Source organism: Dreissena polymorpha, chromosome 9, assembly GCF_020536995.1.
Source record: "Dreissena polymorpha isolate Duluth1 chromosome 9, UMN_Dpol_1.0, whole genome shotgun sequence".
Lineage (NCBI taxonomy): Eukaryota > Metazoa > Mollusca > Bivalvia > Myida > Dreissenidae > Dreissena > Dreissena polymorpha.
In genome coordinates, this window is record NC_068363.1 from 85,686,325 (window position 1) to 85,711,113 (window position 24,789).

The 24,789-nt window shown below is 40.1% G+C and overlaps 1 protein-coding gene across 6 annotated transcripts in view; it reads right to left on the reverse strand.

Annotated features, from left to right (window-relative positions):
• Window positions 1-509: 509 nt before the first annotated feature.
• The window catches only part of LOC127843910 (zinc finger CCCH domain-containing protein 18-like), an 88,187-nt gene continuing 63,907 nt past the window's right edge, over window positions 510-24,789 (reverse strand). For 4 of the 6 annotated variants that reach the window (XM_052373800.1, XM_052373799.1, XM_052373801.1 and 1 more), the window contains exons 13-22: window positions 23,293-23,382; window positions 21,871-21,975; window positions 20,446-20,670; window positions 19,971-20,003; window positions 17,349-17,387; window positions 9,006-9,044; window positions 5,983-6,242; window positions 5,313-5,479; window positions 4,650-4,806; window positions 510-3,205 (exon numbers count right to left, since the gene is read on the reverse strand). In XM_052373800.1, coding sequence (XP_052229760.1) covers window positions 2,973-3,205; window positions 4,650-4,806; window positions 5,313-5,479; window positions 5,983-6,242; window positions 9,006-9,044; window positions 17,349-17,387; window positions 19,971-20,003; window positions 20,446-20,670; window positions 21,871-21,975; window positions 23,293-23,382 — 1,348 coding nt within the window. In that variant the 3' untranslated portion in view covers window positions 510-2,972. The remainder of the gene's footprint in view (window positions 3,206-4,649; window positions 4,807-5,312; window positions 5,480-5,982; window positions 6,243-9,005; window positions 9,045-17,348; window positions 17,388-19,970; window positions 20,004-20,445; window positions 20,671-21,870; window positions 21,976-23,292; window positions 23,383-24,789) is intronic. The other 2 variants (XM_052373804.1, XM_052373805.1) reach the window with 2 other exon arrangements.

Sequence of the window (24,789 nt, forward strand, 5' to 3'; positions counted from 1 at the left end):
GTCATCTGCCAGTTATGATCAATGTTCCTATTACCCTCTTGTTTTTTAAAGAACAAGATAATATTCTGTATTTATTTGGGTTTAAGTACTTTTATTGAATCATTATTAAAATCACACAGAAAAAAAGATTTATAAAGAGTTTTCCCATAAAAATTAGGGTCCCAGGATCAATTCCATGTGCCATTGGCTGGTCCCAGTATCAATTCCATGTGCCATTGGCTGGTGTGTATCAATTCCATGTGCCATTGGCTGGTGTGTTTCTACAAAAGTTTATCCTTGCATTTATACAATATCTTATTTTGTTAAATTGGTTGAGACATATTCTACTTCGAAGAACATCATTTTTTATTTGAAGCTAAATAGTGAGCAACATAATATTAGTGAGATATAATTGATTCAGTGGCTGAGTAATGCTCAATCAATCATGTATACAAATATAATTGTTCTTTCTCTGATCACATGTTATTACACTAATTTTTTTTTATATCTTTAAAGAAAAAAAGCGCAAAACAATTTCACATATGTATTTCTTTTCAAATCAGACATGATACAGTGTGCAAATTATAAATGTTACATATGGTTTGTTGAACACATATATATCCTAAAATAAAAACATATTTAGCACAATCAGTACACTTGTGATAAAATTGAAACAAATAAATATGATACAAATTAAAGACTTTGTCTTTTCAAACAAATGTATAACGATGTATTCTACCAAGTACATATGGACTCGCATTGTACACGAAACATTCATGGCAGCCTTTGATTGTAGCAATAAATCATCCCTTAAGCCAAAAGGTTAATCAGTCATTATAGATATATAGCATGTGTGATGATAACCCAAACTTGCTTCCAATGGACAATATTTAAATTGCAACCATGGTCAAATCCTTTTAAAAAATTATAATAAAACATGTACTTCCCAATGACAATAACGTGATTCATCAATTATTTCTACACATGGCAGTGTATAGGCCAACACTGCGATATTAATGGCTTTTGATAGATCACTGTTATCATAATATAGTCATGATGATATGGGTAACGAACGCATTAGAGCATAAAACATACAGCTCTTCTAACAAATGCAAATGCTTCAGTTAACTCTTTCAGTGCTGGAACTGAATTTTGAAGGCCTTTGCAAACAGTTTGGATCCAGATGAGATGCCACAGAACGTGGCGTCTCATCAGGATCCAAACTGTTTGCTATTCTGATAGTATTCTTTGAAAAAAAAAATCGAAGAAAATTCTAATTATAGAAATTCAGCAGACGACATTTTAGCAGACGACAAATTTCCCAGCATGCAAAGGGTTAACACTAATCTTACATGAAAATGATTTATAAACTAACTGATCCCCCAAACACCTTCATTTGGGTGACCTTGATCTTCATAAATCAGCGTAAAGTAACCATGTGTTATTACATTTAAAGTAAATCACACAAGAAAAAGAACTAATCTGACTAAAGTTGGACCTGCCAAATTTCACTTCGAGCACAGTCTCAACAAATTTTATGATTTTACTTTTGCACATGCACATGGTTTGTAAACAGAATGCCCTAATTGAACTTAATGAGAAAAGAACCAATAATATTCAAATTTCAACCATTGTGTCATATTGTTTTATTTATTTGGGTAATTTTCAGGAAATAACTACAATAAAAAAGAGTGCCAAACTGTCATAAGAAACGCCCGTTTGAAGATTTTGCACAACTTGAGAGGCAAAATGATATATTTTATAAAATTAAGCAACACATAACTTGACCCATATTTGAACATGACCTAGATATCATTTAGACACAACTTCTGACCAAATTGGTGAAGATCGGATGAAAACTACTTCAATTAGACAGCGGACACCATGCGAAATCCTTCAAATGCAAAGTGACCCCGTGACCTAGTTTTTGCCCTGGGATGACCCATATTCGAACTTGATCTAGACATTGTCAAGATACAACTTGTGACCAAGTTTGGTGAAGATTGGATGAAAACTACTTCAATTAGAGAGCTGACACCATGCTTAATCATTGAAATGCACTAAGAGACCCCGTGACCTAGTTTTTAACCCGGCAAGACCCATATTAAAACTTGACCTAGATATTGCCTAGATACAACTTCTGACCAAGTTTGGTGAAGATTTGATGAAAACTACTTCAATTAGAGCGCGGACACCATGCTAAATCCTTGAAATGCACTTAGTGACCCCATGACCTAGTTTTTGACCCACCATGACCTATATTCGACCTTGACCTAGATATTGTCTAGATACAACTTCGGACCAAGTTTGGTGAAGATCGGATGAAAACTCCTTCAATTAGAGAGCGGCCACCATGCTAAATCCTTGAAATGCACTAAGTGATCCCACGACCTAGCTTTTGACCCGGAATGACCCATATTCGAACTTGACCTAGATATTGTCTAGATAAACTTCTGACCAAGTTTGGTGAAGATCGGATGAAAACTATATGAATCAAAGGGCGGACACTGCTGTTGTTGCCGCCGCAAAGGGTGATATTATAATACTTCTCGTTTTGAAAAACAGGCGTAAAACATTGAAACAACACTCCAGTATTGCTGAACCTCAATTGCCTGAATATTCTATAACTATATGTTAACTACAGAATTATTGTCCTGTTCACAATAGACCAAGTAATGTGCAGGAATGTCAGTAACAATCTGGCATTATACCAGTACTTGGCAGGTCAGGAACAAAAGAAAGCATCAATATTCAAATTTGATTTGACATCAATTTTCCAAATCAATGTAAAGCTTTTCCAAATCAATGTAAAGCTTTCACAAATCAATGTAAAGCTTTTCCAAATCAATGTAAAGCTTTCCCAAATCAATATAAAGCTTTTCCACATCAATGTAAAGCTTCAATGTTTGGTATCAATGTACTTCCAATCATTATACCCATAACTTACAATAAATGCATGACACGATCATACAATTTACACAAATATAAAACACTCAAGTCATTTTCTTTTTCTTCTTTGCTATTGCATCCTCGACTGCCTTCAGCTGCTTGAGCAGTTCCTCTCGCCTCGACACTGTGCTCTTCTTCTTCGCTGTTGCCGTGGGGACAGGCGGCGCAGGCTGCGGCACCTTCCCTGCAGGCATGCGCACCTGGCTGACAGGGCGCGGTGCAGCCTTTGTTGGTGACACTGGCACAGGCTTCTCTGCCTTTTTCATGGGTCTCTCTCCTGAAGGGGAACACATTATAAATGGGCACTTTTTTCAATAGTTGTTTAAAATCAGTAGTCCAATAACCGCATGTTTGAAATTGTCAAGGGTGAAATTAAATTTTAAGGGGTCAAAATAAATGTATTTTTTTTGTTTCTCCATATAAAAAAAAATTATCTTAATATGTTGATTTGTGTGTAAATGAATGCAAACAAAACAAATGGTATGATACAAAATATATTCCAGCTAGCTTCTTGGTCATGTTCTCATCATAATGATGCTATACAAATTTGAAGAAGTCAACAGACAGAACATTGCAAAATGCTTGCATCAAAAAGCAGGATTCTGCTCCATTGAAATCCCAAGGATATACTTAACCAAGATAAATTGTGGATAGTTTTTAAAGTTTCGGTTGATTATAATTCATGAGTAATCGAAGTTATTATATTTTTTTGACAAGTAACACAGCCACTATGTACAGAAACTATCAAACATCATCTTAATTAAATGCTATAACATATTATTTGTGTAAATTTTAAAAGAGTAAACTTAATAACATTGCATGATTATGATGATATAAAAGCATTAAAATTGCATGATTTATGAAAAAGTGACAGTCTGAACAAGCTGTTTTATATCCAAATTTAACCTTTGAAGATGGACCTTGACATTTGAGGCAGGGAGACAAAGTTGACATGTGACACAATTTTTTCTTATGGTGCACATTTGTGATAGAGTTAACTTGCTGTATCCCCATGGTGATCATTTGAAGTAAGTTATTTTAATCTTGAATGATGAATGAAAAAGTTAGTCAAAAAATGATATTTTATGGCAAAATTGCAACATTTCACCTCCAAGTTGAGACCTTGACTTTTCACGTAGTGTGAGTGGTTTTACAAGTGACACTTCGTCTCCTGATGGTAAACATTTCTAGCAAGTTATTTTAAAATTGCATGAATAAAAAAGTTACATTTCAGGCAAACTGTTTATAACCAAAGTTGAAATCTGACCTAAAAAATTGAGTCAAGTTATTTCAAAGTTGCACGATTTATGACAAAAAAACAGCCTGAACAAGCTTTGACGCAAAAACATACAATTGACCACTGCGAATGCCATAACAAGTTTGCTGCAGGACACAGACCTTAGATATTGTTCAAAACAGTCATGTAAAAGGTTATGAGTAAAATTATCTGATTTCATTTTTTAAGGTTAAGGCATATTTCAATTCTGTTTGCCTTTATAAATAAAGATATTAAATGTTTCAGTCAACTAGGCTAATTTAAAGTTTAAACTATGACACACTTTAATAAGGTGAACTATATATTTGATATACTAGTTACTGTTTGCATTTACTAACACAACTTGTGCTGGACCGAGCAAACATTTGATAGAAACAATCCATGGCTATATGCTTTTATTGAAGAATTGAGCTAAAGTACACTTTTATACGCCAGTCTACCATACCTGACTTTGGTGGGGCTGCCATTGCGGGCCTCTTGCTGGGAGGGGGCTCCATTGGGGGCTCAGGGGGCCGTTTCCTAGTTACCATGTCCCTAGCAGCGATATCCCTAGAAACCATGTCCCCTCCAGCCGAGGGGCGGTCTGAGGGGCGTTCTCCGGGCTGATAAGAATAAACAACAAGTTAGCGACGATACAAACACTGCAGTTTATACATGAGCTCTGGGAAAACAGAATGTTTTGTATCTGATGAGCCAGTGCAGACTGCACAGGCTGATCTGGGACAACACTTTACGCATATGCAATAAGCCAAGTATTTCCAAAGCTAAGCTCAAATACAGGCGCTAGGTTGGGTTATTATGTAAAACGCATTCCATTTATTATATTTGACAGATAGTGGAAATGAAGGTAAGTTAAAGTTTATACAGGTAATACAGGCCATATTGAGGCTATCAAAAACATTTGTGAAAACTAAGATGGTGTATTAATTTGAATACACACTGACAATTATTTCATTTAAAATTGGATAATACTTCTTTATAGTTTGAATACATGTACACTGCACAGGCTTATGTGGGAGGAGCTTTATCGTAAAGCACAAGCATTACCACCATTTTCCCAGAGCGTGTCTTAAATGAATGTTATCAACATTTTTGTCAGTGCCCATACCTTGATGAGTGTCAGTTTGATGTTGGACTTCTGCCCCGTGGCCTTCATAGGGTCCTTGTTGGACCTCGACTGCTGGACGGTGGCCGGACGACTGGTCTCACCAATCTTCATTCTATCAGGACCGCCTCGAGACATCAAGAAACCACCAGCGGGTTGACGGGGGCGCTCTGAAATCAACCAGTTGACTCTCACTGTACAATGGCTCAACATGATCATGAACATCATAAATCCCAATTGTTTAATTGTTTCAATGGCACACCATGATTAAGAATGCTATACATCTTTTTTGCTTAGAAGTGAAGTGGAAATGGCAATATTCAACCAGCATAAAACCAGAACAGCCTGCAGGAAACTAGCAGTCTGGTCAGGTTGTATGCTGTTTGCTGCTCATCTGTATCTTAGGGTTGGATAGAAGCCTTTAAAACTTGAATCTAGTTAGAAAGATGTTTGATTTTCAAATGGACTTCAAACATGTCAAAAAATATATCTGAGCAGTAAATGTCTTTCAAAAATAAGACAAGTGTTGCCTTTACTTCATTCTCTGTTACCACAAACAAAGATTATTTAGGACACATTTGTTTACCAGACAAGACCTTTCAATTTAATTTGATTTTCTCTGAGCCAACAAATGCGTCAAAAAGTATATCGGAGTGGTAAACGGTTAACAAACCTGCACCACGGCCAGGCATGGGTGGTCTCCCTGGACCCGGCTGTCTGTAACCACGGGCGCCTGGTTCCCCACGAGCGGGCAGGCCACCACGGGAGGTCTGGTCTCTGCCAGGGCTCCTACTTGAGCTAGAGGAGGAGGACCCACTACGACTACGACTGTAGCTGCTGCCACTGCTAAAACTGGAGGCGCTGGAGGAGGAGGAGCGACTGCCAGACCGGCTGCCACTAGAACTACTCCCTGACCTCCCACGTGGCGGGGGCCTAGAGGAGAGACACATAGTGGTATTTATATGGAATATTTCTTACCTTTGACTTCTTTTAGTCACCTTGATCTTTCCGATAGGGAAATCAGATATTCCACTTTGGTGAAAGCACAAAATTTGTCTCGTTCTGAAAATGCTAGGCTCAATGCATGTGCAGTCCACACAGGCTTATCAGGGACCACACTTTCCGCTTTTATGGTAATTTTCATTTAAAGGAAGTATCTTCTAAATGACAATCCAGTGTCTGCAGAAAGCGTCGTCCCTGATTAGCCTGTGAAGACTGTGCAGATGCTTTAAGCATAGTTTCCCAAGAATGATGCTCAAATATTGTATCCACTCAACATGTCAGTTTCACATACAAAAGTGTTCAATGCTCAAAGCTCCATATGTGAGAAAGTTGTTATACCCCATGGGTCAAAAATGAAATAAACACATATCAAGGCTTGAGCATAAAATTATTGTACCTGTATAGAATTGTTAAATACATCTACAACAGTTTTGCACTGAACCCTTGAAATATATATATGTGACTGCATGATTTCTAATTTTTCAACCCATTTGATAGTATTGATAACATTTTAAATCTCCTATGGAAATACTACATAACATCTGCCAATGTTTGTTTGTTTGGATTTTTGAGAAATTCAAGCATAAACGAGGCTAACTAACCTTTAAAAGCTAACCCATTTATGCCTAGCGCCTAGAAAAAAGGCCTTGGCAAACAGCGTAGACCCAGATGAGATGCCGCATGATGCGGCGTCTCATCAGGGTCTACGCTGTTTGCTTAAATGAATTTCTGTAAGATATATTCTAAATAAAGAAATATATATAAAAGACATCCCTAATTTTGGAAATAAATTGATCCAATTTAGAAGGATGGGAGAGTCCACTAGGCATAAATGGGTTAAGAGACTATTAGTAGTACCAGTACAAACAATTATACAGAAACTGACAACTGCCTTACTGAAATCAGAGGTCTGGAAAAATGATAGAAATGATTTAATGACTGTTTCCCATACAAGAAAGTCAATCAGCATAAGAATGGTACCATAATTTTCCCTGATTACCGTAATTACTCTATGTCTTCGGACACTTAAGTTTTCTGAAACCCCCTTTTTTAGCAAAAATAATTATTGTTCGTGACTCTTAATTTTTGGACACACGAGTTTTTGTGCATAATTAATGTCTCTAAGTTTTCGGACAGTACATTATACAGCGCTATTATACCAAATTTCGTTCCTGTTTTCGATATCTAATGACACTTCGATCATGAGGTTTTACAACCAGATTAACATCATAAAACATGGCAGGTGCATGCCTGAGGGCAATGGACCATTACATTTGCGTTATTGGGTAAATAACCTTGTAAACCGGTATTAAACAATGGTTTCGCCCGATAGCATAAGTGTTATGACAATTACTATGGGTAGTGCCAATTAACAGTTCAATTATCTACCCCAATGGTACTACCCCTTCTCAGTAAAATAATTGTGACAAATTCTAAACGCTTGAAAGTGTGATGCACCCTATTGCAAGTTTTACAAACAATGGAAGGTGTTAGACAACAACTATCGGAAATGAACAAACAAAGAATTCATAGTTTGCTTTTTTTATCGCGTTAATTACAGGTTCATACTACGGTCAGGCTTTTTCCGCTCCATTTTGGGAAAACGCCACACAGGAATTTTGGGAATTTCGCGTCGTGAAAACCCCCATTTTGGGAAAAAAATTAATCGCAAAATTGGCTCAATTGGGAAAAATTATCGCATGTCAATTATTTAAAACAGTGTTTCTTATATTTCAAAGAAGCCGTTAACTGGTAAATAACGACTATTTTGATAACTTATTATTAAAATTTTACAAAATATTATGAACATATGTGATTAGTGCAGGTTTTTTAATCTGAATTTGGGAAAAAGGCTTGGCCTTTTTGAGGTGAAAAAAATCGCGGGAAGCGGGAAGCGCCGGATTTTGAGGAAAAAAGGAAAGTCTTAAATAATCATTAACATATTTTACAGTTCTTAAAACAAATTCAAGGCAACAGATAATTTAATTATGCAATACTTTCTATTTTCTACACCAGATCAGGTCAACTTATATATTAAAAGGGTAAAAAAAAAAAAATTTTTTTTTTTTTTTAATTGGGATTTTTTTTTTCAATTGGGAAAAAAACAACCAGATTTGCATTGGGAATGGGGCCGAATTTCGGACCCGTGGCATAGGGCGGAAAAAGCCTGACGGTGTATCGGTACATCACATGCTCATCTATGAACTCGTTGGTCAAAGTACAACCTTGTAGTAACTTTCTGTCAAATAAATTAAGCATTTAAAATGCAGTGCAAACATATATAACTGTAATTTATACTATATTTTACAAGCGCATGCTATTACAGGTAGTTGTTGATACAATTGACACTATTTTCGGACACTTCAATTTTCGACTCTAAGTTTTTGGACACCTGTATTTTGTGAATATTTTTCGTATCTAAGTTTTCGGAAACGGATTTTTTAAATTATTTTCAAGTGTCCGAAAACATAGAGTAATTATCATACACACAGTATAAACCTCCAATTTCAATTTAAAAAGTTGGTGCCAATTATACATTGATAAAATTCCATCTGAGTGCTAATTTGCGAAAACATCAACATTATGCTATCTTAACTATCCATGATGGACATCATGTTTGACGTTTAATAAACCACAGTGCGTAAAACATGGTAAAGTATGAAATATACAAGATTTGCATAGGAGAGAACTTACACTGGTCTCTGTTTGCCGATTGCTGATGGTGGCAGCTGTCTACAAATACAGAAACATTAGATTCATTCAACAATCATTCATCGTATTCTTTGGACAATCTACCTTTTATTGATTTTAAATATAAAGCATTTCTATTTAAAATTTGACTGTATTTATTTTTGACCCTAATCTAGTACAATAGTTAATATTTCAATAACAACATTCTTAAACATTTATAACAAGAGGGTCAAGATGGCCCTAGATAACTCAAATGTGCAATTGGGCTTTTTGTTCCGTATCACAACCTGATGTTACAATTAACTTGTTTTGCTATTTAATTCAATATAAAACATTTTACCCTGCACCCAGGCAGGACTATTTTTTTAACCAGGGTCATAATTTGAACAAACTAAGTAGAAAGCCCCTATATGATGTTATACACCAAATATTTAATTCGACCCTTACTGTATCAGAGATTTTTTAAGTTAAATTCTTTTCATTCTATTCTTAGCTCTGATGACCTATCTATGCTGCTTCCTGAATCGATCGAAAAATTTGAAATAAGGTCACACACTGATGATTCCTGTCAAGTTTTGTGAAAATCTGTACAGAAATTTAGGAGGAGGCGTCATTTGAATCAAATTATTCACGACACACAACCGACCACTTATGATGACAGAAAGCAACCTACCACAATGGCTCCCCATGAACACTTTTTTCTCAAGTGAGTGAACAACAAAATAATAATACTAAATATCAGTCTTATTATATGATCTTTGTTTGTTAACATGTAATGTACATGATGGAAAATATTACAGGCAATACTGCCAGGGCTTTCTTTCCCATTTTTGTAAATCGGCCTTCAGCTGATCAGTTTGTGAACAAACGAGTCACAAACTTTTCCAAATTGTAAACAAATGAGTCATGAACTTCTAAAGCAAATTTTTCTAGTAAAATTCATTTTAATTAGTAATAACTTACCTGATATCATATGCTATTTAGTCCGATAGGATCGTAATTTATCCGGAATTTTTCGTCCGAGGAATCCCACACTTTTTGAGAAACCCGTCTAGTAGGACAGAGCGGTCACGTGTAGCCGCACAACCAAAACGGGACATTACCCATAATCCACTCTTATTCCAATAAAAAAATATGAAATATTAGACGAAGAGCGGGGTGGGAGGTGGGACTTACCGATATCAGGTAAGTAATTACTAATTAAAATGAATTTTACTAGAAAAAATTGTTTTAATAGCTTAATTACGTTACCTGATATCATATGCTGAATTTGCAGCTGAGGCGGGAAGGTTCGCGAAAATCTCCCCATCACAGCGGAACCCATATCTCGGGTTCTCAGCTAATCTTCGTTATTACGGTATTAACTTAATTCACGGATAAGCGTAATATACCTATGCCGTAGAAGATACTACCGTTTGTGCAACCACAAGGGGGCCCAACAAATACAAGTTGTCCTGTTGGCACTCCAGAGAACGAAGATAAAAAGATGAAAAAGTAGTCTGATTCCTCCAGAAAGCAGCTTGAAGCACGTCAAAGAGTGGGGTATGATTAATATATGCCCACGAAGCCGACATTGCTCGTAATTCATGCGGTCTAATCTAAAAAAGGGATGAATCCCTTGAAGAAAGAGAAGAGTAAGCCCTTTTTATAGTCAAGGCTACCCAACGGGAAATAAAAGCCGCAGACACATCGCCCCCCCCTTTTAAGGGAATGAAGAGTCTCTTACGAGAACCTCGAATAGACTTAACTCTACTAAGATAGAACTTCAAAGACCTGACAGGGCAGAGGAGTCTATCTTCATCTTCATTACCACAAGTTCTAGAAAGACTTGGGACCTTGAAGGGTTTAGAAGCCATAGAGGGGAGTTGATTTTTAGCAAGGAATCCTGGCTGACACAACAAGGTGACAGAGCCATCGGAGGAATCAAAACGAAGATGGCTTTCTTCGATAGAAAGAGCATGAATTTCACTTCTACGTTTGGATGAAGCCATGGTAAGAAGGAAAACGGTCTTCCAGGTTAGGAACTGTAAAGAAGCCTGATTAAGGGGTTCATAGGGAGCTTTAATAAGCTATCCAAGAACACAAGCCAAATCCCATTTGGGGGTAAGAGAACGAGACACAGGACGTTTAAGTTCCATGGCTCCGATCAGTTCCGAAATGGCTGGGTCAGCACAGACTTGTGATGACTTACGAAAAGCCAAGGTATGTGAAAGCACAGATCTGTATCCTTTGATGGAGCTAAGAGAAAGTTTCTTATCATCAAAGAGATAGATTAGAAAATCCGCTATGCGTCTAGCAGAGGGATTGAGGGGATCAATTTTCCCTCGAACACACCAATTAGAGAAGAGTTTCCAGCGAGCATCATAGACTGCTCTGGTGGACTTTCTCCTTGCAGAGGCAACAAGGGACAAAATTGTCACAAAACCAGGTTTTCATTGTGAAAAAAAATCTGATAAAGGGAGACAACTCAAACTGAACTTTTGAAATGAACAAAGAAAATTAACCCCCTTTGTAAGTTTGTTTTAAAATAAATCTATTTTTAGTCATGGCGACCTTGACATTGGAGATATGCACATGAATTTTTTTTTTTGACCTTTGACCATGAAGGATGACCTTGACCTTTCACCACTAAAAATGTGCAGCTTCATAAGATACACATGCATGGCAAATATCAAGTTGCTATCTTCAATATTGCAAAAGTTATGAGCAACGTTAAAGTTTTCGGACGGACGGACGGACGGTCAAAATTTGTGTGCGTATGGAAAGGCGTTGTCCATATACACATGCATACCAAATATGAAGGTTATATCTCAAGGGACATTTATGGCCATTTTTGACCTTTGAACTCAAAGTGTGACCTTGACCTTGGAGATATCGACGTAATTATTTCGCGCGACACACCATCCAATGATGGTGAACAAATGTGCCAAATGATTTTAAAATCTGACAATGAACGACATAGTTATGGCTCGGACAAGCTCATTTATGGCCATTTTTGACCTTTGAACTCAAAGTGTGACCTTGACCTTGGAGATATCGACGTAATTATTTCGCGCGACACACCGTCCAATGATGGTTAACAAATGTGCCAAATGATTTTAAAATCTGACAATGAACGACATAGTTATGGCCCGGACAAGCTTGTTCCGCCCGCCCGCCAGCCAGCCAGCCCGCATTCGCCAATCTAATAACCAGTTTTTTCCTTTGGAAAACCTGGTTAACGAGCATTGAAGCCCTGACAGAAAAGCGTTTCTTCTGCAGGGATTGCCTGATAACGGCCAGACGTGTAAGTGGAACATGTCTGGATCCATGTGAAGTCTGCCTCTCTGAGATAGGAGATCTGACCTGTGCGGGAGTTCCCTGGGAAATTCGCACAGGAGACCGAGAAGGTCGTTGAACCAGGATCTCCTGGGCCACCAAGGGGCTATCAGAAGGATCCGGCAAGAGCTCACCCTGATATTCCCTAAGATTTGGGGAATTAGAATGGGTGGGGGATAAGCTTAAGCGTCCAGTTGATCCCAATCGAACGAAAGCGCGTCTACCGCCCACGCTGCTGGTTCGTACACTGGACTCACATACAGAGGAAGTCTGTGGTTGTCTCTGGTCGCAAACAGGTCGACCAGTGGATAACCGAATGTGATGAATATCTGATTGGCCACTTCCTGATGAAGTGTCCACTCCGATGGAAGTAACTGGTGTTTGCGAGACAAACCGTCCGCCAGGGCGTTGAGACGACCTGGCATGTGTTTGGACAAGAGAGAGACGTTTAGGCTCTTGCAAAGAACAAGTAATTTCATTGTTTCCAGAAACAGGGAGTGAGAGTGTGTCCCGCCCTGTTTCTGGATGTAAGCCACGACTGATGTGTTGTCTGTCGATACCATCACACAGGAGTCCCGAAGATGTGATTGGAATTGAGAAACAGCTAGAAAGACTGCTCGCATTTCGAGATTGTTTATGTGCAGGAGAGACTCCTGAGGAGACCACAATCCTGATAATGTCAGGCTGCGGGGTTCCAGGTGAGCGCCCCAACCTTCCATGCTCGCATCCGTTATGAGATGTAAAGACGGTTGCGGGGGAAGAAGCGGTACTCCTGCCAACAGGGTCTCCTCGTCTAGCCACCATTGAAGGTGGGGGACTAAGGACGGAAGGATGGGAATCTGTGTTAGCAGATTGTCTGGAGACCATTTCCATTGAGCTGAGAGATAGTGCTGAAGAGGACGTAGGAAGAGACGTCCCAACTGCACGAAGTCTGCTACAGAGCTCAGGATACCGTTGAGTGAGAGGAAATCTTGAGCTGTGATATGAGATTGGGACAGCACCCATCTGACCTTCAAAAGGAGGTCTGATATACGTTGCGGTGAGACCCTGACCCGATTGATGTGGGTCAGAAAATTCATTCCCACGAATATGAAATCCTGAGAGGGAATGAGGTCTGACTTGGTTACATTGAGGAGTCCTAAAGAGAGGAGCTCCTTCCAAGAGAACTCTAGGTGTAGCAGAAGCAGTTGACGATCGAGCTGGTGTAAGAGCCAATTGTCGAAATACTGAAGCAGTTGAACCCCGTGTAATCGGAGGTGTGCGCTCACTGCAGCCATGAGTTTGGTGAAAACTCGTGGAGCCGTGGCCAATCCAAAGGGCATCGCCCGAAACTGGTAGACCTGGCCTCGAAAGGAGAAGCGCAGGTACTTCCGGTAGTTGGGATGGATAGGAACATGGAAGTATGCATCTTCCAGGTCCAAGGAAACCCCCCATTGCATGGGTTTGATGGAGCGCCGATTGAAGGCAGGAGTCTCCATCTTGAAAGTAGGTTTGACTAGAAACGTGTTGAACACTTTTAAGTCTACGACTGGTCTCCAGGAGCCGCTTTTCTTTTGAACAAGGAAAAGGCGACTGTAAAATCCTGGAGAACAAGGGACGTGAACCCTTTCTACCGCCTGTTTTTCCAGGAGTCCGAGAATGGAGTCTGGAAGTTGTGGATGCGGAGATACCAGATCTATTGGGACGCGAGAGAGTGGGGGCATTTTTTCGAATTGAAAAGTGAGGCCTTGTGTGACAAGAGAATGAACCCACGCGTCCGAAGTTATTTGGAGCCATCGATTTGCGAAGTGCATAAGTCTGGCCCGGACTGGTACCTCCGGCATCAGAGGTTGTGGCGGTAGAAAGGGGTATGACCTAGGGCTGACCTTTAGGAGGTCCACCCTTGCCGGAAGAAGGATTAAATGACTTCTTGTCCGCATTGGGTTTGCCCTTACTCCAATTTTGTTTTACAGAAGGCTTCCGATAGGAAGTTGTTCTGTTCTGAAAAGGAGGCCTATTAGTGGGCTGACGTGGAGCAGACGGACGCTTAGTAGGGAAACTGTCCCTTTTAGCGTTCTTGGCCGGTGGGGCTCCTGGGGGCTTAGAAGCAGGGCGCTTAAAAACCACAGGGCGCTGGCCAGAGTTGCTCCTAGCTAAAGAGGCATGTATCTGATCTTCACGATCAGCAGTAAGTGCCGACTGTATCCTCCCTCCGAAAAGAGACTCTGCTGTTAGTGGAGCAGTTCGAAGGGAGTTTACGCCTGTTTCCAAAAGGAAATTATTGGGCAAGGAAGAGAGGATGAGGTCTCTCCGAAGCCTTAACATCTCAGACATAGAAGACGCAGCATTGTGAGATAAACACTGCGTAGTACGTGAAAGATGTATTAACAAGGCCCGGAGCTCCTCTGGGATTGAATCAGAGAGCTCCCAAACCAAGTCTAAGGCTGTGGCTGCCATGAGATCTAGCTGGTTAGCCAGACCTATGGAACGGCGTTTTCTCAGCTCCCAATTTTCCAACAGGGAAAGAGGAACTGATGTATGGGTAGATGATGAAGGCATTGTAAGTGACAGCTTACTAATGTCAGCATCAGGAACCGGAAGTTTGGAAAGGTCCAAACCGGTAGCAGGATCTGGTACCGGGGCCTTATAACTTTTCCCGCCGTCCATCTGTTTAGGCTCCGTCAGCTCCTTAGGGGCTTTCCATGGAGATGGCGAAGGCTTATTGGCTGGTTAAAGTGACTGGGTGACAGCCATTGTGGAAGAGCCAATAGGAAGGCGTAGATCCACTCAGGAAGTAGCCTTACTTATCCTGCCGGGCTCTCGTCTGCGTGCTACCTGTTCTGTAACGGTAACTGCAGATCCTGTGAGAGACAAGGAAGGGCGGGGGCAGAAGTCCTCATCTAAGGTATTGAACATAAGTTCGTATACCTGATTGATGGAGGCCAAATAATAAAGTTCGGCCTCATTAGACTCCGAACCCGCCTCAATCGAACCATCTGCGGGAGCATTGGATTGATTGAAACCGGTGGATATAGGAGAAGGAATAATAGATTCATTCGCTTCTATCATGAGAGAATCGTTTTCCGGCACCATCAAAGATATAGCTGGTGAGTTAGGTCTCTCAGAGATCAAGTCAGCAGACTCACTTTGAATACCAGAGGTCGCTGGTAAAGGATCAGTCGAAAATGGGACAAAGATTCCCGGCGACTGTTGGATCCACAAAGTATTGGGATTTGATAGTGTAGCGGCAGCGCGGGGTATACTTCTATGCAATGTGGAAGAGACCCGTGGGGCTGAAAACGCAGCCGAAGTGGTTAGATTAACCCCTGTACCTTGAGCATGATATGTATGCAAACTAGTGTTTGAATACAAGTTATGCTCAGTGGTTGTAGGAACGGCTGAAGTGTGTGTTGAGGCCAACATAGAGGCCAACACACGTGGAAGGGTGTCAATAGATTCCTCAGAGAAGGATCGACTAGGGGACCTAGGAGTCCGAGAGCGCCTAATAGAGGAAGGTCTATGTCCCTTATCCCTGCGACGCCGAGACACTGTTCGGCGGCGCTGGGAATGATGTTTCCTGATCGAACGTCTCCCCGAGCGCTGGCGTGATCGCTCTTTATGAGGCAATCTACGCCGAGAAACACTCGGTGAGCGTGAACGACGTCCCCTCCGGTAATGATGAGGGCTATTTGAAGTAGACGATGAGTCATACGACGACGAGCCCGAGGTGGAGGAGTAGTCGGAAACATCAGACACTACACGTTTACGTCTGTGACTCACAGTAGAAACGCGGCTGCGTCTACCTTTGTGGAGTACTGACAAGGTAGTGTCAACATCTACGGTGACCGGAACGGTCTGTGGCACAGACAGAAACCCGGTGACCGGATCGGTCATTACATGACCGGTGACTGGACCGGTCAATGAACGGTGACCGGTGACCGGACCGGTCACAGCATGACCGGTGACCGGACCGGTCATAGCATGACAGGTGACCGGACCGGTCAGTGACCGGTTGACCGGTGACCGGACCGGTCAATGTTGACCGGTGACCGGTGCCCGGTGAAGTCTCCGGACCGGTCAACTGGTCATTCCCGATGAACGGACCGGGCAAATTTTGTCCGGTGTCGTCACGGGGTAGGGACCGATGCCTGGCAGCTACTGGTGGCATATGGTCAAGATCGTGTGGTGAAAAGTCCCGACACACGGAACTTTTCCTACGTTGATCTGATGCCGAGTCATTCAAATGGTCATTCCCGATGAACGGACCGGGCAAATTTTGTCCGGTTTCGTCACGGGGTAGGGACCGATGCCTGGCAGCTACTGGTGTTGTATGGTCAAGATCGTGTGGTGAAAAGTCCCGACACACGGAACTTTCCCTACTTTGATCTGAACTATTCTTGTTGCGTCCACGACTCTTGAAGGGTCGACGCTTAATGGCCCAGGTATCAGCAGACCAATGCTCACAGAAAGGGCAGCAGTTATCCTGGGTACATCCTGAACACGACAGGCAGCTACCATGGTTGTCCCATGCTGCCTTTGTGTGTCCACATGAGCCACGTGTTTGAGGCATACTTTGCCATGAACAAACAAACAAATACACAAAACGATACAGAAATACACGGATATATATACGGAGAATGTTTTAAAACAATACAAAAACTTCTCTATTCTGTTAAACAGAAGAATCCAGCGAAACAGAAGCAACAATTAAGTTTATAACAAAATGTCGGCCTTTGTATATCGCCATCCGGAATAAGAGTGAATTATGGGTAATGTCCCGTTTTGGTTGTGCGGCTACACGGCACTATGTGACCGCTCTGTCCTACTAGACGGGTTTCTCAAAAAGTGTGGGATTCCTCGGACGAAAAATTCCGGATAAATTACGATCCTATCGGAGTAAATAGCATATGATATCAGGTAACGTAATTAAGCTATTAAAAATTTGAGTCGCTAAGTAATCAAAATTGTGAAAAATGGCCATTCTCTAAGAAGGGAAACAAGCCCTGGATGCACATGGAGAAAATGGGTATGGATAAATAGGCAACTCACTTGTGATCTTGTTTACCAAAGGCTGATGGAGGCAGCGGTCTTGAAAATAGACGAGCAGGACAAGATGAAGAGGACAATCATGATACACATTCACATATTAACTAAGGGTACTTTTAGTTGAACTGTTTCCCACTCAGCAGCAAAGTTAAAATGGCTTTATGTAACCAGCATAAACCCAGAACTGCATGAAGGCGAGTAAGTCTCAATCTCGTTTCAGGGTTTAATGTTGTTGCTGCCAATTAGTATCTTAGAGTTGGATTTGAAGCCTATATAATCTTAATCTAGCAAGAAAGGTTTAAGTTTTATTTGATTATCGAAGGGACTTCAAAAATTTCTAAGCATGTATATGTAAAAGGGTAAATTTGGCAAAATTTATACCATCATAAGCCCTTAGTTGTGAAAAGTATAGGCCTTCCAACATTTCATAAACATATTTAACAAATAAATCCTGTATTTATTTATTTGTAATGTTGTTTTTGACATTTTTTGGAGATGGGGGAAGGATTTCACTAACAATGTTTACAGCAAAAGTTTTACTTGTACTACAAGTTCCCTTAGTAGTTTTGTGAAAGCTGACTGCAACATGCAAAGACATTTCAAGTGAAATGTTGAACAAATACAAATGTAATTTGTGCTTAATATTGTATTTTTCTAAAATGAAAATGGTTAGGACTTGCATCACACAGAACAACACATGGGGATGAAGGTAATAAAGGATATAATGGTGGAAGCAGACTTTGTTTGTCCACATGATAACAATGATAATCAATCTGGTGAAAACAAAGCAGACAGTTACACAGACTAGAGCCACAATTGCAATGATGTCAATGACAATCATGAACAGGTAAATGTTTGGAAACTTTGCTTATAATGATTCTGATTATGCCAATGCTCATGATAATGGTGACAAGCTGAAAGTTAACCTGCTCTTGTCATAGCAGTGACAAATACCCCCTCTCCCCTCCCCCATGTAATAATATGTAGAAAGTTGTTATCATGAACCATTGGATCCTATGGCATGGTCAGTTTTAAATCTAGGGGCATTAATGGAACATTTTTTGTAGAGAACCACAATACAATGTTACATACCAACTTTTAAACTTTGGGCCATGTAGTTATTGAGTAAAATAAACAAGAAATGTGTTTGTCAGAAACACAATGCCCCCTACTGCGCCGCTTTGAAGCCATATATTTGACCTTTGACCTTGAAGGAAGACCTTGACCTTTCACCACTCAAAATGTGCAGGTCCACTAGAAGTAAATAAGAGATTGAATGGAGAAATGATTTTTTTTTAATTCTTGACCTTTGACCTTTTACCACTCAAAATGTGCAGCTCCACGAGATACAAATGCATGCCAAATATGAAGTTGCTGTGTTCAATATTAAAAAAGTTATGATAAAACTTTAACAAAGGTTGAAGTTTTAGGAAAGAAAATACAATGATATTTGACCTTTGACTTTGAAGGATGACCTTGACCTTGACTTTTCACCACTCAAAATGAGCAGCTCCATGAGATACACATGCATATTCAATATCAAGTTGCTATGTTCAATATTGCAAAAGTTATCAAACTTTAACCAAGGCTAAAGTTTTGGGACAGAATGACAGACAGACAGACATGACAAAAACAATATACCCCCGATCTATCGATCCTGGGGCATAAAAAAAACAAGAGCTTTGTCACAGATGTGACGAATAGCCCCACATGCTGCATTGACAAAGAATATTTTGCATGTTGTTTTCACAAACAAACAGCAGACACCATGCTCAATGTTTAAAATGCACTAAGTGACCTACTTTTTGACCTGGCATGGCCCATGTTTGAACTTGACCTACACATCATTTAGATACAACTTCTGTCCAAGTTTGGTGAAGATCGGATGAAAACAACTTCAAATAGAGAGCGGACACTTAATACGGACCGACCGACCGACATACAGACCGCCCATCAGACAAGCTCACTCCTATATACCCCCATAAACTTCTTTTGTGGGGGTATAATTAAGTAGTATAAGTCTATATAAACTATTTGATATCCTGGATGTGATCAGTATGGCCCCCAGGGTCATGTTTAGATGAAACTAAGAGGGCAAACATAAAATGTAAATACCAAATGTAACACATCTAGGGTCGTAGTTTCAGTGACACAGAAATTGTCTGTTAATAAGGGCCATAACTTAAGTAATTTCAATACATGACGACACAAATTGCACCAGACAAATTTGTGTTTACAGAAAGACAGAGAGACAGACGTGCATGGTGATTCCAGTAAACCTCTTATTGGTGAAGTAACATGCTTCAAATATCATTCATGAAAACAATACAAAGTATAACACTATGCTGACAGATAACACAGACATTTTGATATGCTTGTACATTATTTTGGTAGCCTTATATCAGTGTACATATTTAAATTAGGTAACATCATAGTAAGTTGATAAAATGTGAATTCTGATTTCATGTAAAAGAACATGCGCTAACGGCACTATTTTTATGAAGTTTTATACATCAAACACCGCGGGTTGAAAGGTAAACAGTGGGAACTGCTTAACATGTCTTCATCAGATAGCATAGTCTCATGATAAACTCTAGATATGCATGAATAACCAACAATATTCACCTGTCTCTAGTTTTTACTTCCATCTGAAACTTTCTGAAAGCAAAGAAATGCATTTTTAAAACGTATGTATATGTGCTAGATGTGCAAAGGTATTGAAGTGAAAATTGAAAACTTTTAAGAGTTGACATAAACCGCCAACACCACAATATACATTTACAATGGAAAATGAACGAGGCAAGTATCTTACAAATTTAAAAGCATGTGTTAATGAACAACCAATGAAACTCTAAGACAACCCCATCTAACAGTGAAACACTTTCTCATTATTGAAACACCATTAGCAAAGTACTGTTTTCAACATAAACAAGCAGACCAAATTTCAAATTCACCAAACTGATTTTAACATTATTTATATGAAATTGAACAAGATAAACTAAAAATTGTCCGATCCAGTCTGTTTTGCTGCATAAGTGGATTATGGTCCACTTGATTATAATTGTTTTTATTTCACAAAGGCTGCCTAAATCCCCCTTACTTCTGATTCTGATGAAGCTGGCCTGGCCTCTGGGGTCCTGATCTACGACTGCGCCCGGCTTCAACAATCTGTTGTGAGGGTGGGTCAGGCCGCCTGGGTCCCTGGACCCGACCGTGGGGACCGGGCATGCCTTGCTGGCCCCTAAGGCCCTTGTTGGGGGAGATGGGACCCGCCCCAGGTCGCTTTTCGGGGCTACGCATTGGTTGACCCCTCATAGGGGGCTCTCTGAGAAGGAAATGGTTAGGAAATTTAATTTTATTATCTCTGGTTTAATCACACTGGCATTCCTGTTTGTCAGTTATATAACATGTTTTGTGCTACTGAAAGATTTTTGAAAAGGATGGGACAATTTGTGTGAATAACAATCACTTGTTATTGCATTCCCTAAGCAATTATAAGCATTGACATTATGCTATAAAACTATCATAAATCACTTCTCAAAGCAGGTATTAATATTGACATGTGAAAGAAACATTTAAGTCACCAAGCTGTAACAAGTTTCCTTTTGAATTCAACTATGAAATATGGATGTTTGCAATAGTTAATATTTCAAAATGTGTATTTATCAGAATCATATTTGAACCTTGTGAAGAAATACTATCACAGTCTATACTTTCAACCCATTTTTAAATGATAAGAGCCTTGCTCTGGCAAAATGGGACTTAATGCATGTGCAGAAAGTGTCTTCTCAGATTAGCCTGTGCAGACTGCACAGGCTTAGGCACAACACTTTCAGCCTTTATGGTATTTTTCATGTAAAGTAAACCTCTTCTTTGAAACAATCCAGTATGAACATAAAGTGTCTTCCCATGTAAGCCTATGCAGACTTAGAAGGCTAATAAAGGACAACACTTTCAGCATTTATGTTTATTTTATATAAAGGAAATCTCTTCTTCGAGAAAATCCAGTTTGAATGCAAAGTGTCTTCCCAGATAAGTCTATGTGGACTGCACAGGCTAAAAAGTGACGACAGTTTCAGCATTTATGGTATTTTTCATGTAAAGTTAACCTCTTCTTTGAGGCAATCCAGTATGAACGCAAACAGTCTTCTCAGATTAGCCTGTGCAAACTGCACAGGCTAAGGGAAGCCACTTTCTGCCTTTGAGGGATTTTTTATATAACGGAAATCTCTTCTGCCAAACAATCCAATATGAACATAAAGTGTCTTCCCAGATTAGCCTTTGCAGACTGCACAGGCTAATAAGGGACAACACTTTCCACCTGTATGGTATTTTTCATAAAAAAAGGAAATCTCTTTCGAGAAAATCCAGTATGTGCGTAAAGTGTCGTCCCACATTGTGCATTCCACACAGGCTAATCTGGGTCGACACTTTACGCACATGCATTTAACCCCCTTAACCCAGAATTAGACTAATATCTAAACCATGAACAGCAGCAGACCAGCAAACAACAAGGAGGTATTACCCCTGACTGAGTCTCCTATCAGGCTGGCCAGGCATTGGAGCGGCTGCATGTCTGGCCCCACGGGGCACCATGCCACCTCTGGGACGTTTCACTGGGGAACGAGATCTGTGGGCGCACAAGCATAGCATCTTATAATGTAAATCTTGGTTGATCAATATTCTTATTCATAAAGAGTGAACAAAAATTATAAATGGGTCTTAACAAAATAGGGAAAAAGAGATTCAAGGTTGGCAGACAAGGAAAATCTGAGAATCCTTTATTGTTGAGTAAATTTTCCTTTAATTTTCATATGGGATAAATTTGAAATATGCCAAAAAAGAACAGAAAATCAAAATGAGGTGTTACTGTTTTAAAATCTTTACACTAAAATCATACCCCATAACTAACACCACAATGGTGTCAGACTTACGGCCAGGTCATGGATTCTATCCCCACCATTCTTTAGATCTCCATTAAAGACACACACTAAAGACACAAAATATTGGTTCTACCCAGGAAACAGACTAAATAGCATTTCTATACGCTTTAGGCTTTCAATGCAATAATCAAGCTTATCAAGAGGGACAGAGGCCCACTGTGGTTCTCCTGAGACTTCTGGGAACTGAACTGCTCTCAGCAACTTTAAAGATGTTTTTGAAACCATTTTTTAACTTGGTCAAAATATCAACTTGAGAGTTAACATAATTTTACTATAGCCAAAGAAGGGAAAATGCCCTGTCCCCTGGAGGCCATATTTTTCAATTTACCATAGCCATTTTAAAACACAGCAGACTTAGCATTAGAAAAAAATGTTGGGAAAAATGTCCTGCTTGCTCCCTAGCAGCCATGTTTTCCAACAGACTGGATCCATTTTAAACACATCCAAGATTCATTAGAACAAACATTCTGACCAATTTTGATGAAGATTGGAAATAAAATGTGACTCCTAGAGTGTTAACAGACTGTTTACTATAGCCATAAACAGCCATATAAGGGAAAATGCCCTGCTACCTGGCAATCATGTTTTTTAACCAACTGGCACCATTTTCGAAATCCTCCAAGAGATCATTGGGACAAATCTTCTGACAAAGTTTCAGTAAGGTCATACAATAAATGTGGCCTCTAGAGTTTTTGACAAGGTTTAACTACAGACATAAAAAAAAATGCCCCACCCGCTGGCGACCATTTTTTATCCAAACGGAACCATTTTAAAACTTATCCATAATATCATTAGGACAAATCTTTTGACAAAGTTTCATGAAGATTGGACAATAAATAAGGACTCTAGACTGTTAACAAGACAATGTTGACCCACATCCCTCGACAGACAAAAGGCGATAACAAAAGCTCATCATGAGCGTGCTCAAGTGAGCTAATAAAAAGGCTTAAACATTACACAACAATCAACAAATATTTCCAAATTATTATTATTTCATCACTTACCTGCTTAATGAAGTTGAGCGACTAGAAGATCGACTGGAGATTGAAGAGTAGGATGAGGAACGTGACCTTGACCTTGATGAGGAGAAAGAACTGCAAAATACATGGACCATAGCAACGTTACCAGGGGCACAGACCATAGCAACATTTCCAGGGGCACAGACCATAGTAACATTACCAGGGGCACAGACCATAGCAGCGTTACCAGGGGCACAGACAATAGCAACATTACCAGGGGAACAGACCATAGCAACGTTACCAGGGTCACGCACCATAGCAACGTTACCAGGGGCACGGACCATAAAAACGTTACCAGGGGCACACACCATAGCAACATTACCGGGGGCAGAAACCATAGCAACGTTACCAGGGACATGACCATAGCAACGTTACCAGTGGCATGGACCATAGTAACGTTACCAGGGGCATGGACCATAGCAACGTTACCTGGGGCATGGACCATAGCCACGTTACCAGGGGCACAGATCATAGTAACATTACCAGGGGAACACACCATAGCAATGTAACCAGGGGCAGAAACCATAGCAACGTTACCAGGGACATGACCATAGCAACGTTACCAGTGGCATGGACCATAGTAACGTTACCAGGGGCACGGACCATAGCAATGTTACCAGGGGCATGGACCATAGCAACCTTACCAGGGGCATGGACCATAGCCACGTTACCAGGGGCACGGAACATAGCAACGTTACCAGGGGCATGGACCATAGCAACGTTACCAGGGACATGGACCATAGCCACGTTACCAGGGGCACGGACCAAAGTAACGTAGCCAGGGGCAGGGACCAAAGCAACGATACCTATGGCATTGACTGTAGCAACGGTACCAGGGGCTCACACGGACCATGAGGATCCATCCATTGCGTCTGATGGTTCAACTTAATGGATTACTAAGCAATAAAACTGCCCAATTAAAATTATAAAAAAAAAATATTTTGAGTTTTCAGGACCTAAAATTGTGATTGGAAATTTATTAATTAAACCACATTCTGAGAAAACTGGGCTTAATTCGTGTGTGTAAAATATCATCCCAGATTATCCTGTGCAGTCTGACCAGGCTAATCAGGGACAACACTTTCTGCTTAGACTTGATTTTCATTTTAAAGAGACTGCCTTTAAATGAAAAATTCCATTAAAGCAGAAAGTTTAGTCCCTGATTAGCCTGTGTAGAATGATAAGGGTAATCTGCAACGATACTTTGCACACATGCATCGAGCCCAGTTTTCTCTAAACATGGCTTAATTAATTGCCAGTCAAACTTACCCATGAGAATCGTCATTTTTGTTTTTGAGTTTTCAGTATCTAAAACAATTTTTTTTAAGTAAAATTCATTTTAATTATTAAATACTTACCTGTTATCTCTAGCTTACCCCTTTCCAAGGGAGTTATTTCATCCGGAAAATATTCAAGCGCTGGGAATCGTCCACCTCTATAAGAATCCAAATCAGGTTAAACATAGTACAATGCAACCTAGCA